General features: G+C 46.5%; 1 protein-coding gene across 6 annotated transcripts in view; it reads right to left on the bottom strand.

Moving 5' to 3' along the window:
• Nucleotides 1-10,202: 10,202 nt before the first annotated feature.
• LOC132402209 (2-5A-dependent ribonuclease-like) overlaps nt 10,203-17,193 on the bottom strand; it is a 45,832-nt gene continuing 38,841 nt past the window's right edge. For all 6 annotated transcript variants that reach the window (XM_059984943.1, XM_059984948.1, XM_059984946.1 and 3 more), the window contains one exon: nt 10,203-17,051. In XM_059984943.1, coding sequence (XP_059840926.1) covers nt 16,919-17,051 — 133 coding nt within the window. In that variant the 3' untranslated portion in view covers nt 10,203-16,918. The remainder of the gene's footprint in view (nt 17,052-17,193) is intronic.

Below are 17,193 nucleotides of genomic sequence, written 5' to 3'. Positions count from 1 at the left end.
AGGGACCAGACATAGAAGTATTTGGACAGACGTGGACTGATTAAGGATAGTCCGCATAACTTCATACTGTACATCACAAACAATTTGAGCTCCCAGCTCAGCACTGGTGTGAGGCTGGATTGCTCCAAACACCGAGACAATTGGTGAGATGGAGAAAGCCTTTGGGTCCTAGAGCGAGGCCTTACCTGGTGCTTAGACAATTGAAAAGGCAGTTCAAATAGAGTGTCGGGACCTCAGGCAAGTGCCGGACTGGTTGTGCTCACTTTCCAGTGATGTTCATTCCTCTCGTGGTGCGGTGAGGCTGTGAACTGCTCTGACTGCTGTCGTCTCTGCCAGTTCTGTGACATTTTTGCCCCGCTGACATGATGAACTGAGATTGGGGCTTGAGCCCACTCCGGCTGCTCTGGGGAATGTATCTAAGGACTCAGTCTCGTTCAGAATGCTGTGTGTGTGTGTGTGTGTGTGTGTGTGTGTGTGTGTGTGTGTGTGTGTGTGTGTGTGTGTGTGTGTGTGTGTGTGTGTGTGTGTGTGTGTGTGTGTGTGTGTGTGTGTGTCCTTGCTTTGTGGCTGCCTATAAACAAATAGTTCTCAAGGTACATAATTTATTCATTCTTTGATAATGAATGTACTTTGAATATCCTGCAGTGACTCCAATACATCCTGGACACCAGCACCCAGGAGGCAACCTGCTATCCCTTTTGCCTCCACAGAATCTCCAGTCTGTCCCCCTAGCTATCAAGTCCCCTATAACTATCTCATTGTCTGACTTTACCCTTCCCTGTTAAGCCTCAGAGTTGGCCTCAGTGCCACCAGCCTGGCTGCTGCTGCCATACCCTGATGGGTCATCTCCCCAGCAGTATCCAAAGACGTATACTTATAGCTGAGGGGAATGGCCACAGGGGAACACTGTATTGGCTTCTTAATCTCCTTATCTCTCCTGGTGGTCACCCATTTACTGTCCAAAACCTGTACTCTGGGTGTGACCACCTAGACAGAAGTTTCACCAATAATATTAGGGTCAGGACAGTCTATTGGTGATGTTTGCTCCTACAAGCATGAAGCTCTCAACCTCAGCACCATAGATGAAGACAAGAGTGTATGCATTGCCTGCCTTCCTGAATTTAATGATCAGCTTTTTTGTTATGCTGACACTGAGGGGAAAGTTGTTGTCATGCCACCATGTCATTAAGTTCTTTATCAACTGATGTATTCTGACTCCTCATTATTTGAAAGATTGCCCACTATGGTGCAATCATCTCTAAACTTGCAAATGAAGTTAGAGCACAGTCTGATCACACAGTCATGAGCATACAGGATCAGGCTGGTCATGGCTAGAATCAACTTCTGTCTCAGCAAGGACCTGGACCCACTGCAATTTTCCTATCACCACAATAGGTCTACGGTAGATGCAATCTCACTGGCTCTCCACGCAGCCTTGGATCACCTGGATAATACATCAGGATGCTGTTTATTGACTAAAGCTCAGCATTGAACATAATCATCCCTAAAAAAAGTTCTAAAATATGGGCCTCTGTACCTCCCACTGTAACTGAATCCTCAACTTCCTAACTGGCAGACCACAATTTGTGCAGATTGGAAATAACACCTCCACTTCATGGTCATGCAAGGCTGGCACACTTCAGGGATAGCCCATTCTCTTTCTACATCCACGACTGTGTGGCTAGGCACAGCTTAAATGCCATCTATAAGCTTGCTGATGACACAACTTCAGAAGTTGGCAGAATTTCAGATGGTGACAAGAGGGTATTCAGGAGCAAGATATATCAGCTAGTTGAGTGGTGTCATAGCAACAACCTTGCATTCAACATCAGTAAGACCAAAGAACTGACTGTGGACTCTAGAAAGGGTAAGATGAGGAAAAACACAACAGTCCTCATAGACGGATCAGAAGTGGAAAGAGTGAGCAATTTCAAGTTCCTTGGTGTCAATATCTCTGAGGATTTATCCTGAGCCCAACACATTGATGCAGCTATAAAGATGGCCCAACAACGACTATATTTTGTTAGGAGTTTTGTTTTATTTATTCATTTCAGGTTGAGGGCATGCAAACTAAGCCAGCATTTATTACCCATCCTTAGTTGCTCTTGAGCAGATTTGAGGAGATCTGGAATGTCACTTAAGACCCTTGCAAATTTCTATGGATGTTCTGACTGACTGCATCTCTGTCTGATATGGGGAGAGATGGGCTACTACTCAGTATCAACTTAAGCCGCAGAGAGTAACTCAGTCAGCTCCACCATGGGCACAAGCCTCCGTAGTATCCAGGGCATCTTCAAGGAGTGGTGCTTCAAAAAGGTGGCATCCATCATTAAGGATTCCCATGAGCCAGGACATGTCCTCTTCTCAATGTTACCGTCAGGAAGGAAGTAGAGAAGCCTGAAGGCACACACACTCAACAATTCAGAAACAGCTTCTTCCCCTCTGTCATCAGATTTCAAAGTTTTAAAGTTTCAAAGAACATTTATTATCAATGAATGGATAACTTATACACCCTTGAGATTTGTTTGCTTATGGGTAGCCACGAAGCAAAAAACCTAAAAGAACCCAATTTTTAAAAAAAGATCAACACCTGCTGTGCAAGAGAAAAGAAAACAAAAACACAAATCTTGCTATCCGATCACAAATCTGAATGGACATTGAACCCATGAGCACCACCTCACTACATTCTTATTTTTATTTTTGTGCTACTTATTTAATTTAACTATAATTAATATATACTTACTGTAATTTTTCTCTCTCTATTGTTTTGTATTGTATTATACTGCTGCCGCAGAGGCAACAAATTTCACAACTTATGCCTATGATATTAAACCTGAGTAAATACAAAGTACACTGCAGATGCTGTGGTCAGATCAACACGTACTAACACGCTGGAGGAACTCAGCAGGTCGGGCAGCATCCGTGGAAACGAGCAGTCAATGTTTTGGGCCGAGACCCTTCGTCAGGACTCAAAGCTGAGTCTGATTCTGCTCTGCTTTTGGGTCAAGCCTCTACATTTCCTGATATAGGGGGTTGAGAATACGACCTTATGGAGCACCAGTGTTTAGAATAATCAGGCAGAGTTATTGCTGCCTATCCTTTCTGATTGTGGTCTTTTGGTCAGGTAGTAAGTGATCCAGATTCAGAGGGAGGCATTAAATCCCAGGGTCTGGAGATTGATGATGTGTTTGCTTGAAATTATAGTATTGAAGGCAGGGTAAAGTAAACAATAATAAACAATAAACAATAAGTCAGTAAACAATAATCTAATGTGGATATCTTTACTATCCAGTTGCTCCAGGGATGAGTGTAAGGCCATGGAGATGGTCTCTGTCATAGGCTTGTTTTGGCGGTAGGCAAATTTCAGTGGGTAGAAGGCGAGAGTTAATATGCGCTATGGCCTAGCACTTCATGATGCTAGTTGAAGTGATGCTAGACTGAGTGATAGTCATTAAGTCATGTTATCTTGTTACAATTGTTCTTTCCTGTGGTTTTACATCCATATTGAATGCTTATAGCAAGAGTTTCTGTAATTTGCTCCCATGTTTTTCCCCAGACAAGCTCACTTTGAATTCAGCAGGCTTCTCTCATTGTTCCCTTTATCAATTTCTAGCCTGTCTGGATCTCACCTCTTCTTTCACTCTCCTGTTGGCATTTCTTGCAGTAGAGGTAAGTGCGGAGGTCTCATGTGGAAGCTGCTTTCTAACAGTCTAGCCTTTGCCTGGCTTCCTGGAAGCAGCATTTTAGGCTTTCATTCTTGTGGCTACCAGCCTGTCTCACTCTTGCTTACTCTGTAACACACTCCTAAGCCCTTTGCTATTCAACCCAACATCACTCGTTCCTACTCACCAATGTCATATGTTGACATGGCCAATATTTGACAACCCTACAAGACCCACGTGAAGGTGGCGTTCAGCTGCTTTCTTGAACCCACATGCTCTTCAGGATAGAATTTCAGGATTTCAGGTCAGGATTGGGTGGAACTTGGAGACAAGTTGCCTGACCACCTCCATCAAACCCTAAGCTCTAGAAATGCCTCTCTAAACCTACCCCCTTCCACCTCTTCCCCTCTTAGATGATGCTTGTGATAAAACTGCCATAAATAGTTCAGAACATTTCCTCACATTAGAGGTGCTATATAAATACAGGATGTAGCTGATGTGTGACTGTGCTGTATTTATCCAGCACAGTCTGGGCTTATTTTAATCATAAATAGGAGTGAATCACATTGCTGCGTGATGGTTATTTATATTAAAACTATTATCTTCATTTCTTTTTCATTTGAAGAATGCTTGAATGAGTATGGTGTCATTATTTATCATCAGAAAGAATGCAAACTTTTTCTGAATGGGACTTTGTTTTTAATCAAACCATGTTATAAAAATCAACACACACAAAAACGCTGCAGGAACAAGTGAAGCAGCATGTATAGAAGGGAATAAACAGTTGATGTTTCAGTCCGAGAACCTTCATCAGGACTGGAAAGGAAGGGGGCAGGAGTTTGGGGGAGGGGAAGGAGCACGAGCTGCCTGATGAAAGGTGAGATGGGTAGGTAGAGATAATGAATCATCTCAGTAGTTGCTCAGTGGTGCAGTTGGAACAGAGTATGTAAATATAGGAATCTGATCAGTTTGGAAATGTGAAATGAGGGCTCAGAACACAAAGGCCAGGTGAAGCCTGTTGCTCGTAATTCCAATGCCATAAGATAATCCATATGGTGTAGTAATAGAGGAGGTTTACACAGGATTTGCGGTGAGGTCCTGTTTCACACTGATAAAGCTCTCATTCAGGTGCATTTGGAGTGATGAACTAACTTCAGATTACCACACTTCAGGAAAGATGTGAGTCCTAGAGAACTACAGAAAAGGACCACAGACCACAGATTTGGGATTCTGACCAACTGGTACAAGAGGATGTGTGGCAAAATCTTTTCTTGAAGGGAGAATTAATGTTCTGGAACTCAGTGCACTGTAGGGACAGCAGAAACAGGGTCCAATCAGGACAAGAAAATCTGCAGATACTGGAAATCCAAGCAACACACACAAAATGCTGGAGGGACTCAGCAGGCCAGGCAGCATCTATTAAAGGAGTAAACAGTCAATGTTTCAGGCGAATCCCTTCATCAGGACTGGGAAAAAAAGATGAGGTTAGAGCAAGATGGTTGGGGGGAGGGGAGGAAGAAATATAAGGTAATAGGTGACACCAGGAGAGGGGGTAGGGTGAATTAAAGGACTAGGAAAAAATAGATAAAGGGATGGAGAAGGGGGAGCCTGATAGGAGAGTACAGAAGGCCATGGAAGAAAGGGAAGGGGTAAGAGCACCAGAAGGAGGTGATAGGCAGGTAAGGAGATGCCGTGAGAGAAGGAAATGATGGAGGGAGGGGCAATTGTCAGAAGTTCAAGAAATCAATGTTCATGCCATCAGATTGGAGGCTACCCAGATGGAATATAAGGTGTTGCTCCTCCAACCTGAGTGTGGCCTCATCACAGCAGTAGAGGAGGCCATGGACTGACATGTCAGAAAGGGAATGGGAAGTAGAATTGAAGTGAGTTGACACTGGGAGATCCCACTTTTTCTGGCGGATGGAGCATAGATGCTTGGCAGACTCCCAATCTATGTTGTGTCTCACCTATATACAGGAGGCCACACCGGGAGCACCAGATACAGTAGATGAACGTGTCAGTACCTCCAGTTGAACTCTGTCTTTTTGTGTGTTTTCCCCCTAGCTGTCAGTCTGTGGTTTTGTGTTGCCATGTACTGTCCCCACTTCTGCTCTACCCCAGCCCCTGTATCACTGAGTACTCCATCTCTCACTTGTTTCTCATTATTACCTGTGTTGTTGCCACCCATGAATCATTGTGCTCCACCTATCATCTGCCTCTCTGTTGATTGCTCAGTGTATTTCAGTCCTGTGTTTTCACCTGTTTGTTGCCAGATTGTGCCAGTGAATTTTCCTGAGCCTGTCCAGCATTTGTATCTGTACTCTGTCTGTCTGAATATTGACTCTGCCTGTTTCCTGATTCTGGTTTTTGGATTTCTCTGGATGTTTTGATCTCCACCTGAACTTTGACACTGACTTTGTTTGCACCTTGGAATTTGTTACTTAATTACGATCACTGTGCGCACAGTACTGGGTCTGCGATTGGATCCCTGCTCCAGTGCCCCGACAGAACATAACAGACTCACAGGTGAACATAGAACATAGAACAGCACAGTACAGGCCCTTTGGCCCACAATGTTGTGCCGACCCTCAAACCCTGCCTCCCTTATAACCCCCTACCTTAAATTCCTCCATATACCTGTATAGTAGTCTCTTAAACTTCTCTAGTGTATCTGCCTCCACCACTGACTCTGGCAGTGCATTCCATGCACCAACCACTCTCTGAGTGAAAAACCTTCCTCTAATATCCCCCTTGAACTTCCCTCCCCTTACCTTAAAGCCACGTCCTCTTGTACTTAGCAGTCGTGCCCTGGGGAAGAGGTGCTGGCTGTCCACTCTATCTATTGCTCTTAATATCTTGTACACCTCTATCATGTCTTCTCTCATCCTCCTTCTCTCCAAAGAGTAAAGCCCTAGCTCCCTTAATCTCTGATCATAATCCATACTCCCTAAACCAGGCAGCATCCTGGTAAATCTCCTCTGTACCCTTTCCAATGCTTCCACATCCTTCCTATACTGAGGCGACCAGAACTGGACACAGTACTCCAAATGTGGCCTAACTCGAGTTTTATAGAGCTGCAATATTACTTCGCGTCTCTTAAACTCTATCCCTCAACTTATGAAAGCTTAACTACCCTATCTACCTGTGAGGCAACTTTCTGGGATCTGTGGACATATACCCCCAGATCCCTCTGCTCCCCCACACTACTAAGTATCCTGCCATTTATTTTGTGCTCTGTCTTGGAGTTTGTCCTTCCAAAGTGTACTACCTTGCACTTCTCCGGGTTGAACTCCATCTATCACTTCTCAGCCCACTTCTGCATCCTATCAGTCTCTCTGCAATCTTTGACAATCCTCTACACTATCTACAACACCACCAACCTTTGTGTCGTCTGCAAAATTGCCAACCCACCCTTCTAACCCCACATCCAGGTCATTAATAAAAATCACAAGAAGTACAGGTCCCAGAACAGATCCTTGTGGGATACCACTCGCTTCACCTGGAAGGACTGTTTAGTGCCCTGAATGGTAGTGAGAGAGGAGGTGTAGGGTTAGGTATAGCTCTGTTCCATATCAGTGGGGACAGATGAATGGGCAAGGGAGTCCTGTAGGGAGTGATCCCTATGGAAAGCAGAAAGTTAGGGGGGTGGGTAAGATGTGTTTGGTGGTGGGATTCTGTTGGAGATGGCAGAAGTTACAGAGTGGTGGATGCAAAGGCTAGTGGGGTGGTAGGTGAGGACAAGAGGAACTCTATCATTGGTGTGGTGAGGACAGACGTACATAGAATGGAAGTGATGCAAATAAGGGCAGCGTTGATGGTGGAGAAAGGGAAGCCCCTTTCTTTGAAGGAGGATAACATTTCATTAGTTCTGGAATGAAAAGCCTCATCCTGAGAGCAGATGTGGTGAAGATGGAGGAACTGAGAAAATGGAATGGCATTTTTACAAGTGACAAGGTGGGAAGAGCTATAGTCCGGGTAGCTGTGAGAATCAATGGGTTTATAAAAGATATCAGTAGATAAACTGCCTCCAAAGATAGAGACAGTGAGTTTGAGGAGGTGTTGGAAATAGACCAGGTAAGTTTGAGGGCAAGATGGAAGTTGGAGGCAAAGTTGATGAAGTCTCTGAGCTCAGCATGGGTGCAGGAAGTAGCACCAATGCTGTCTTTGATGTAGGTTAAGGATGTAAGAAAGGTAGGAAAGGTTAGGGAGTAATACTAGTGTAGGCTTGGAACATATACTGTTTTATGACACCATCAAAAGGCAGGTGTAGCTGAGATCCATGCGAGTGCCCATGGCTACACCTTTGGTTTGAAGGAAGTGGAAGGAGACAAAGGAGAAATTATTGAGAGTAAGGACCAGTTCTGCCAGATTATTGAGAGTAAGGACCAGTTCTGCCAGACTGAGGAGGGTGGTGGTGGAGGGGAACTGGTTGGGTTTTATGTCTAGAAAGAAGCAGAGAGCTTTCAGGCTCTCCTGATGGGGGATGGATGTCCATGGTGAAAATGAGACAATCTGGGCCAGGAAACTTGAAGTCATTAAAAAGGTCAGAGCATGTGAAGTGTCACAAACGTAGGTAGGAAGGGACTGAACCAAGGGTATAAAACAGAGTCAAGGTATGTAGATATGTTTGGTGGGGCAGGAACAAGCCAAAATAATGAGTCTACCTGGACAGGCAGGTTTGTGGATCTTGGATAGGTGATAGAAACAGGAGGTGCAGGGTAAAGTAACTATGATGGGAGTGGATGGGAGATAATAAGTTCAGAGATGGTGAGGGTTACAATGACCTGGTGATTCTTAGTGGAGTACTGTTTGAGGGGAACGTAGAAAGAGGTGTCTGAGAGTTGTCACCTGGCCTCAGCAAGGCAGAGGTTAGTCCACCAGACTACTAGCACCCTGTGGGTTTGATGGAGAGTTTAGGATTCGTGTGTAGACAGCAGTGCATTGGGAAGAAGTGAGATTAGAATTGGAGAGAGGAGTGGTAAAGTCAAGACAGGATGTTCCACTGGCAGTTAACAATGTAAAGGTCCAGGGCAGGCAGAAGAACAGGGTGGGGTGTCCAGGAAGAGGAGGAGGGCTGAAGACAGGAGAAGGTGTTATCGGTGTGAGGTCGAGAGTCCTTGCCAAAGTAATAGGCACAGAGACTGAGGCGGTGGAAGAAGATGGGTGCAGAACTCACTGAGATGTGGGCGTAGGGGGACAAAGGTGAGACCTTTACTGATGACAGAATTTTCTTCCACAGAGAGGGAAAAGTCAGAGGGATTAGTGATGACCTTTGAAAAGGAAGATGATGAGAAATCTTTATGAAAATAATGTGCTATAATACAACTTTTACAACATGGAGCCAATTTGCTGCTAAAAATTGTTAGGCAGTGGACAGTTCAGATTGGAGTCAATGAGGTGGATGAGCTTGGCATGGATTAACATGTAGAATTATGAGATTGTAGCCATTAGTGAGACTTGGTTACAGAAGGGTTTAGGACTGGCAGCTCAGTATTCTGGGGTTCAGCTTTTTTAGACATGACAGAGCAGGAGGGATTAAAGGGGGCGGAGGATGGTGTTACTAGTCAGGGAAAATGTTACAGGAGTGCTCAGTCAGGACAGACTGTAGAACTCGGCTGCTGAGACTTACGGATGGAACTAAGGAATAAGAAAGGTATGACCGCGTTAAAGAGGTTGTATTGTAGACCACCCAATAGTTCAAGGGATTTAGAGGAACAAGTTTGTAGAGAGATCATACTGTTGCAAAAATCAAGAGTTTGTTATAGTAGGTGATTTTAAACTTCCCACATATTAACTGGGACTTCTTCCCATACTGTAAAGAGACTAGATATGGATAGTTCGTCAAATGTGTTCAGGAAAGTTGCCTCAATCTGTACATAGAAGTCCCAATGAGAGAGTGTGATATTAGGGAATGAGACAGGGCAGGTGACAGAAGTTTGTGTAGGGGAACTCTTTGCATCTAGTGATCATAATGCCATTAATTTCAAAGTAAATTTGCAAACAGATGGGTCTGGTCCGCAGGTTCTCATTCTAAATTGGAGCAAGGTCAACTTTGATGTTATCAGAAAGAACCTGGCAGGTGTGGATTGGGGTGGACTGTTTTCTGGCAAAAGTGTACTTGATAAGTGGGAGCCCTTCAAAAGTGAAATGTTGAGAGTGCAAAGCTTGTATAAGCCAGTCAGAATAAAATGTAAAGATAACAGGTTTGGGGAACCATGGTTTTCAAGAGATATTGATGCCCTGGTTAAGAAAAAAAGGAGGTGCATAGCAGGTAGGGACAAATGAGGTCCTTATGGAGTATAAGAAATACAAGGGAATATTTAATGCAGATTTCTTCTCACTCTTAAACTCCCTTTAAACAGTGTACTGAACTATCGGATCTCAGTTTTTTTTCAATCCCTGCGTTCTTTTCCAAGTTCAAGAATGAGTGTAAGATTTTAATTCTTCATGATCATTTATTTAAAGCTTAAACAAAGAATAGAGCATTTGAAACTAAATAAGGGAGCTGAGAAGCAAAGCAGAAATTAAAGAGATTCAATATCGTGCTTTTGAAAAATTTATCACATTTATATTCCAAGATAACAAATACTTTAGATAACAGAAACAAATCATATGTGGGCTATGTGCTAATACTTAGCCAATGAAAAATATGATTAACCACTGTTATATCACTTCCTGCCATTAAGTGGAGACACACCACCACATAATGTGAAAAATACACGCATTTGTTATAGATACAAACTGTTAAATATACAGATTATGTCAACAAAGAATCTACAGTTCTGGTTGCCCCACTATACAGGAAGGATGTTAGGGCTTTGGAGAGGGTGCAAAAGAGGTTTATCAGGATGCTGCCTGGTTTAGAGGATGTGTGCTTTAATGAAAGGCTGACAAAGTTGGCTTGTTTTCTTTGGGATGGCTGAGGCGAGATCTGATGGAGGTTTACAAGGTTATGAGAGGCATAGATGGAGTGGACAAAGAGTATCTGCTTCTCAGGGTTTACCTGTCTAATACCAGAGGGCGTGCGTTGAAAGTGAGATGTGAAGGATGAGTTTTTTTTTATTCAGAGTGGTGGATGCCTGGTATGCTGGTAGAGGCAGACACATTCGAGGATTTTAGGAGACATTTAGATAGGCACATGAATGTGAGGAAGATGGAGGGATATGGACATGTAGGGAGGAGGGTTTAGTTACTGGGGGTTTTTGAATTACATTTTAGCTGGTTCAGAACAACATCGTGAGCTGAAGGGCCTGTTCCTGTTCTATGTTCTTTATACAATTAAAAGTACAATTTTAGTCTTGTATGAATTCAACTAATACCTTAAAAATATTTTAAAAACAACTGATTCCAACAAGTCCAACTAATCTTATAGAGTTTTTTGAGGAAGTTACCAGGAATTTTGATGAATGCAAGGCATGGACGTTAGGAAGAGGACGAGGTCCCACATGGGAGGCTGGTCAAGAAGGTTCAGTCACTCACCATACAGGGTGAGGTAGTAAACGGATTTGACATTGGCTTCATGGGAGAAGCCTGAGTGTACAAGTAGATGGTTGCCTCTCTGACTGAGGCCTGTGACTAGTGGTGTGCCGCAGGGATTGATGCTGGGTCTATTGTTTGTCATCTACGTCAACAATCTGGATGATAATGTGGTAATAGAATCAGCAAATTTGTGGATGACACCAAAACTGAGGCTGCAGTGAACATCTAGGAAGACTATCAGAGCTTGCAGAGGGATCTGCATCAGCTGTAATAAAAAAAAAGGCTGAGTGGGAAAATGGTGGATTGTATTTAATGCAGACAAGTGCGAGGTTTTGCACTTTGGTAGGACCAACCAGGGTAGGTCTTACATGGTGAATGGAGGGGCTCTGAGAGTGTGGAAGAACGAAGAGATCTGGAATGCAGGTCTATAATTCATTGAAAGTGGCAGCACAGGTAGATAGGGTAGTAAAGAAAGCTTTTGGCACATTGGCCTTCAAAACTCAAAGTACAGAGTGATGCACCATCAATAACTCTCGGAGACGGGAGGCAAGCGACAGGCTTTTATTAGCTGCAAAAGTGACCACAACATCTTGGAGACTGAGGGAGGAGCAGTGCCTCCAATCGCCTTTATACAGGGGTCTGTGGGAGGAGCCACAGGAGCAGTCAGCAGAGGGGCGTGTCCAGACAGTTATACACATAGTTTACCACATTCACCCCCCCCCCCTTTGTTTTAAAAAGAGAGTCCCCACAGGGTGAAGTTTCTCACAAGTATATTTACAGGTCAAGTCTATCAGGTGGTCGAGTCTGATGCTGCGATCTACGTGATGCTGCGGTGATGATTGCACCGGTGACGGTGATTGTGCTGGCTCCGGCCTGACTTGAGGTGCCAGCCCGTTAGGCATCAGTAATCCCTCATGCGTGTGCCTGATGCCCGGTACGGCAGTGTCATGAGGAGTTTGCGTAGGGCTTGGTGTGTGCACGGGCCTCGGCTGAGAGGGGAGCGTGCGCGGGGTCTCGTGGGTATATAGATTGGAGGGTACGGGGTTCACAGTCACCGTGCAGTGTTCGGGGTATGGGTTTGGTGCTCCTGCGGGTGCCAGGTCGCGAATGGAGACCGTGTCCTCCCGCCCATCAGGTAAGACCATGTAGGCATACAGGGGGTTCGCATGAAGTAGGTGAACCCTCTCAACCATCGGGGAATATTTATTGCTGCTCACATGTTTCCTGAGCAGCACTGGCCCTGGGGACGTCAGCCAAGCCGGTAGGGTGGTCCCAGTGGCAGACTTACTGGGAAAAGAAAAGAGTCGCTCATGAGGGGTGGCATTGGTGGATGTGCATAACAGGAAGCGGATAGAGTGGAGGACCTCCTGCCAGTGAGAGACCGGCAATCCCTTTGACCTAAGGGCTAAGAGTGTGACCTTTCACACAGTGGCATTCTCCCTCTCCACCTGTCCATTCCCCCAGGGATTATAGCTCGTGGTCCGACTAGTAGCAATACCCCTAGCCAGCAGGTACTGGTGCAGCTCATCACTCATAAAGGAGGACCCTCTATCACTGTGGATATAGCAGAGATATCCAAACAGAGTGAAGAGCTGGCGCAGGGCTTTTATGACGGACGTGGCAGTTTTTTTTTGGGGCAGGGGATGGCAAAGGGGAACCGTGAGTATCAGTTGATTTTGTTAAGAAAGTGCACATTGCGGTTGGTGGAGGGAAGGGGGCCCTTAAAGTCGACACTCAGTCGCTCAAAGGGGCGGGTGGCCTTGATAAGTTGTGCCTTTTCAGGACGGTAGAAGTGCGGTTTGCACTCAGCGCAGACTTGACAGTCCCTGGTCATCATCCTGATTTCCTCAAGGGAGTAAAGCAGGTTCTGGGCTTTCACGAAATGGTAAAGTCGGGTGACCCCCGGGTGGCAAAGATCTGCATGGAGGGCGTACAGCTGGTCAAGCTGTGCGCTGGCACATGTTCCTCGGGATAGGGCATCAGGGGGCTCATTGAGCCTTCCAGGCCGGTACAGGATATCATAGTTGTAGGTGGAGAGTGCTATTCTCCACCTCAAAATTTTATCATTTTTGATTTTGCCCCACTGTTGGTTGCTGAACATGAACGCAACTGAGTGCTGGTCAGTCAGCAAGGTGAACCTTCTGCCGGCGAGATAGTGCCTCCAGTGCCTAATAGCTTCCACTATGGCCTGGGCTTCTTTCTCCACGGCGGAGTGTCGAATTTCAGGGCCTTGAAGGGTACAAGAGAAGAATGCTACTGGCCTTCCTGCCTGATTGAGGGTATCAGCAAGCGCGAAATCGGAGGCGTCACTCTCTACTTGGAAGGGAATGGTCTTGTCCACCGCATGCATCGTTGCTTTGGCAATGTCCCCTTTAATGCGGCTGAAGGTTGTGTGGGCCTCGGCTGAGAGTGGAAATGTGGTGGACTTGACCAGGGGGCGGGCCTTGTCTGCGTAGTGAGGGACCCATTGGGCATAATAGGAAAAGAAGCCCAGGCACCATTTGAGGGCTCTGAGGGTGATGGGGAGAGGGAGTTCCAATACGGTCGGAGTCAGGGCCAATGACCTCGTTCTCCACGACAGGGTTCTCCGATACCCAAGGATAGCAAGTTGGGTGGTTCCGAACACACACTTGTCCCTGTTATAGGTGAGGTTAAGAGCTTTGGCCGCTTGGAAAAATCATTGGAGGTTGGTGTTGTGGTCCTGCCAGTCGTGACTGCAGATGGTGATGTTATCCAAATATGGGAACGTGGCCTTCAGTTGGCACTGGTCCACCATCCGGTCCATTTCCCTCTGGAAGACAGAGACACCATTTGTGACACCGAAGGGGACGCGCAGGAAGTGATAGAGCCTGCCGCCTGCCTCGAAGACGGTGTCGGGGTGGTCCTCCGGGCGGATGGGGAGCTGATGGTAAGTGGATTTCAGGTCTATGGTCGAGTACACCTTGTACCGAGCTATCTGATTGACCATATCCACGATGCAGGGTAGTGGGTACGCGTCAAGCTGTGTGAACCTATTAATGGTCTGGCTATAGTCCACAACCATCCTATTTTTCTGCCCAGTCCGAACAACGACCACCTGGGCCCTCCAAGGACTTGTGCTTGGCTCAATGATCCCCTCCCTGAGCAGCTGCTGCACCTCTGACTTAATGAAGGCCCTGTCCCCCGCACTGTACCTCCTGTTTTTAGTTGCCACAGGCTTACAGTCAGGGGTCAGGTTGGCGAACAGTGGTAGGGGAGGGATATTGAGGGTGGAGAGGCTGCAAGTGGTGTCAGTAGCACGGCCGTTGGCATGGTGTTGGGTGGGATGTGTGGGTCAGTGTGTGTGTGGTCAGTAGCAGGGTATATGATGAATTCCCACAAAACTGAGGATTTCTGACAGTGATTGGTGCGAGGGGCCCGTCATACTCCATTGTCACTCTTTTCAGGTGGCTCTGGAAGTTGAGCCCCAATAGCACAGGGGCACACAGTTGAGGCATGTCCAGTAACGCAAAGTCCCGATATTCTGTGCCCTGCACCACCAATGTTGCTACACAACCCCCCGGATGTCTGTGGAATGCGATCCAGAAGCCATGGTGACCCTCTGGCTTATTGGCCATGTCACAAGTCCACAGCATTGCACAGTGTCCGAGTGAATAAAACTCTCAGTGCTGCCCATGTCAAATAGGCAGCTAGTCCTGTGCCCCTCCACCAGGTTGTCCATCATTGACCTTGCAAGCTGGTGTGGAGCACTTTAGTCGAGGGTTATGGAGGCCAGAGTTGAACCACCGTCTTGGTGTCCGGTGAGCACTTGTGGGTCGGAGGCGGGGCGAGGTGGCGCCGACAAAGATGGCCGCCCCCATGCCTTGCACAAGACGGGCAGGCAAGTTGGCGGTGACCAAGATGGTGACCCCCATGCCTTGGACGAGGCGCTGCTTGACCCTGCTCGCAGTTTAGACTTACAGGCCTTGGCGAAGTGGCCCTTCTTTCCGCAGCTGGAGCAGGTAGCTTTTCGGGCCGGGCAGCATTTTCGGGGGTGCTTTTCGAGTCCGCAGAAGTAACACTGCACGGACTTGTGACTGCAGCAGCTGTGGTCAATTCGTCGGCGGGTGGCGGGGTCTGCAGCGTCCACGAGGCCGGCAGGAGATCGCGCGGCTGGACAGCGTCAGCATTGTGCAGAGCAGTCTTCAGCGTGTCGGCCAGCTCGATCGCCGACTGTAAGGTAAGATCGGCGTTTTCCAGCAGCTGCTGGCGCACGTACACTGACCTGATCCCCGTAACAAAGGTGTCTCATACCAGGAGCTCCACATGCTGTTCCGCCATCAGTCCCCTGCAGTCACAGGCCCGCACGAGTGTCTGTAGGGCCCGGACAAACTCAGCGCTCGACTCTCCGGCCAGCTGCCGCCGTGTCGCTAAGCGATGTCTTGTATAGACGGTTTTCACCGGCCACAGGTACTGTCTTTTGAGGGAATCCAGTGCCCCTTGGTAGGTCAGCAGGTCCCTGATTAGGGAGTATACGCATGGACTGACTCTGGAGAGGAGAACTTTGTGCATGATAGCAGGCTCAGTCACATGAATCTCCTCCAAGTATGATTGGAAGCATGCAGGCCAGAGTTCAAAGGCAAGAGCTGCTTCGGGAGCTTGAGGATCAATGTCCAATTTTTCCGGTCGTAAAATGCTCTCCATGTTTTAAAATTGCAGGTAATAAAATTGATGCACCATCAATAACTCTCGGAGACGGGAGGCAAAGGACAGGCTTTTATTAGCTGCAAAAGTGACCACAACATCCTGGAGACTGAGGGAGGAGCAGTGCCCCAATCACCTTTATACAGGGGTCTGTGGGAGGAGTCACAGGAGCAGTCAGCAGAGGGGCGTGTCCAGACAGGTATATGTAGTTTACCACACCGAGTACCAGAGGTGGGATGTTATATGGTGAGACCTAATTTGGAGACTTGTATGCAGTTTTGGCCACCTACAGGAAAGTTGTAAATAAGGTTGAAAGAGTACAGAAAAGATTTTCTGTTTTCAGGACTGGAGGACCTGAGTTTTAGGAAAGATTGAATAGTTTAGGACTTAATTCTTTGGAACATAGAAGACTGAAGGGAGATTTGATAGAGGTATGCAAAATTATGACAGGTATAGATAGGGTAAATGCAGGCAGGCTTTTTCCACTGAGGTTGGATGGGACTGCAACTTGAGGTCATGGCTTAAGGATGAAAGGTGAAAGTTTAAGGGGAATACGAGGGGAAACGTCTTCAGTCAGGGTGGTGTGAGTGTGGAACGAGCTGCCAGCTCAAATACGAGCACAATTTCAATGTTTAAGAGAAGCTTGGATAGATAAGTGGATGGTAGGGATAAAGAGGGCTATGGTCCCGGGTTGATGGGAGAAGGCAGCTTAAATGGTTCTGCACAGTCTAGATAGCTGTAGGACCTGTTTCTGTGCTGTACTTTTCTATGACTCTATCATTCTTCAAAAGAGCTGAGCAAACAAGCAAGTAGAGAAGTGCACGGGATGGAGAGAGCAATGGGAATGTTTCTTCATAGGGTCAAGACCAAGAGAAACTGATACAAATGGCAGTGGCTGAGAAAGGGTGGGGAATGCTCTATCTAAACCATCTCTGGTTATGGACCATTTTGTATAAATTGGCTATCATATTCACTGGCCAAAACAGCCCTGACATAGTTTCAGAATGTTCTCCTGAGGAGATTAAATACACCAACAAGTACCGTTTCAGTGTGTGATCCTGGCTGATAGCTCAATAGTCCAATGCAGGACCAGCGGAGGGTGATACCACTGGCTGTCAGAGTTGCCTTTGATCCTTTGGAAAGTGCTTTCTCCATTCAGTGTCCTTTACAGCATTGTAGATCGAGATTACAAAATCCGGAAAAAGCCTGAGCCAGTATTCCTCTGGTTTTCCAACAATTTTCTGGATGCTGAAAAAAAAATTATAACAAATGTCTGTTTGAATCACAAGTGACTGCAGATGCTGAAATCTGCAGCAAAATACAAGGCACTGGAGGAACTCAACAGGCCAGGCTGCATCAGTGGACTGTCGATATTTCGGTTTGAATCCCT

The sequence above is a fragment of the Hypanus sabinus genome, chromosome 11 (genome assembly GCF_030144855.1).
Source record: "Hypanus sabinus isolate sHypSab1 chromosome 11, sHypSab1.hap1, whole genome shotgun sequence".
Taxonomy (NCBI): Eukaryota; Metazoa; Chordata; class Chondrichthyes; order Myliobatiformes; family Dasyatidae; genus Hypanus; species Hypanus sabinus.
This window is presented reverse-complemented; position numbering and strand designations above follow the sequence as displayed.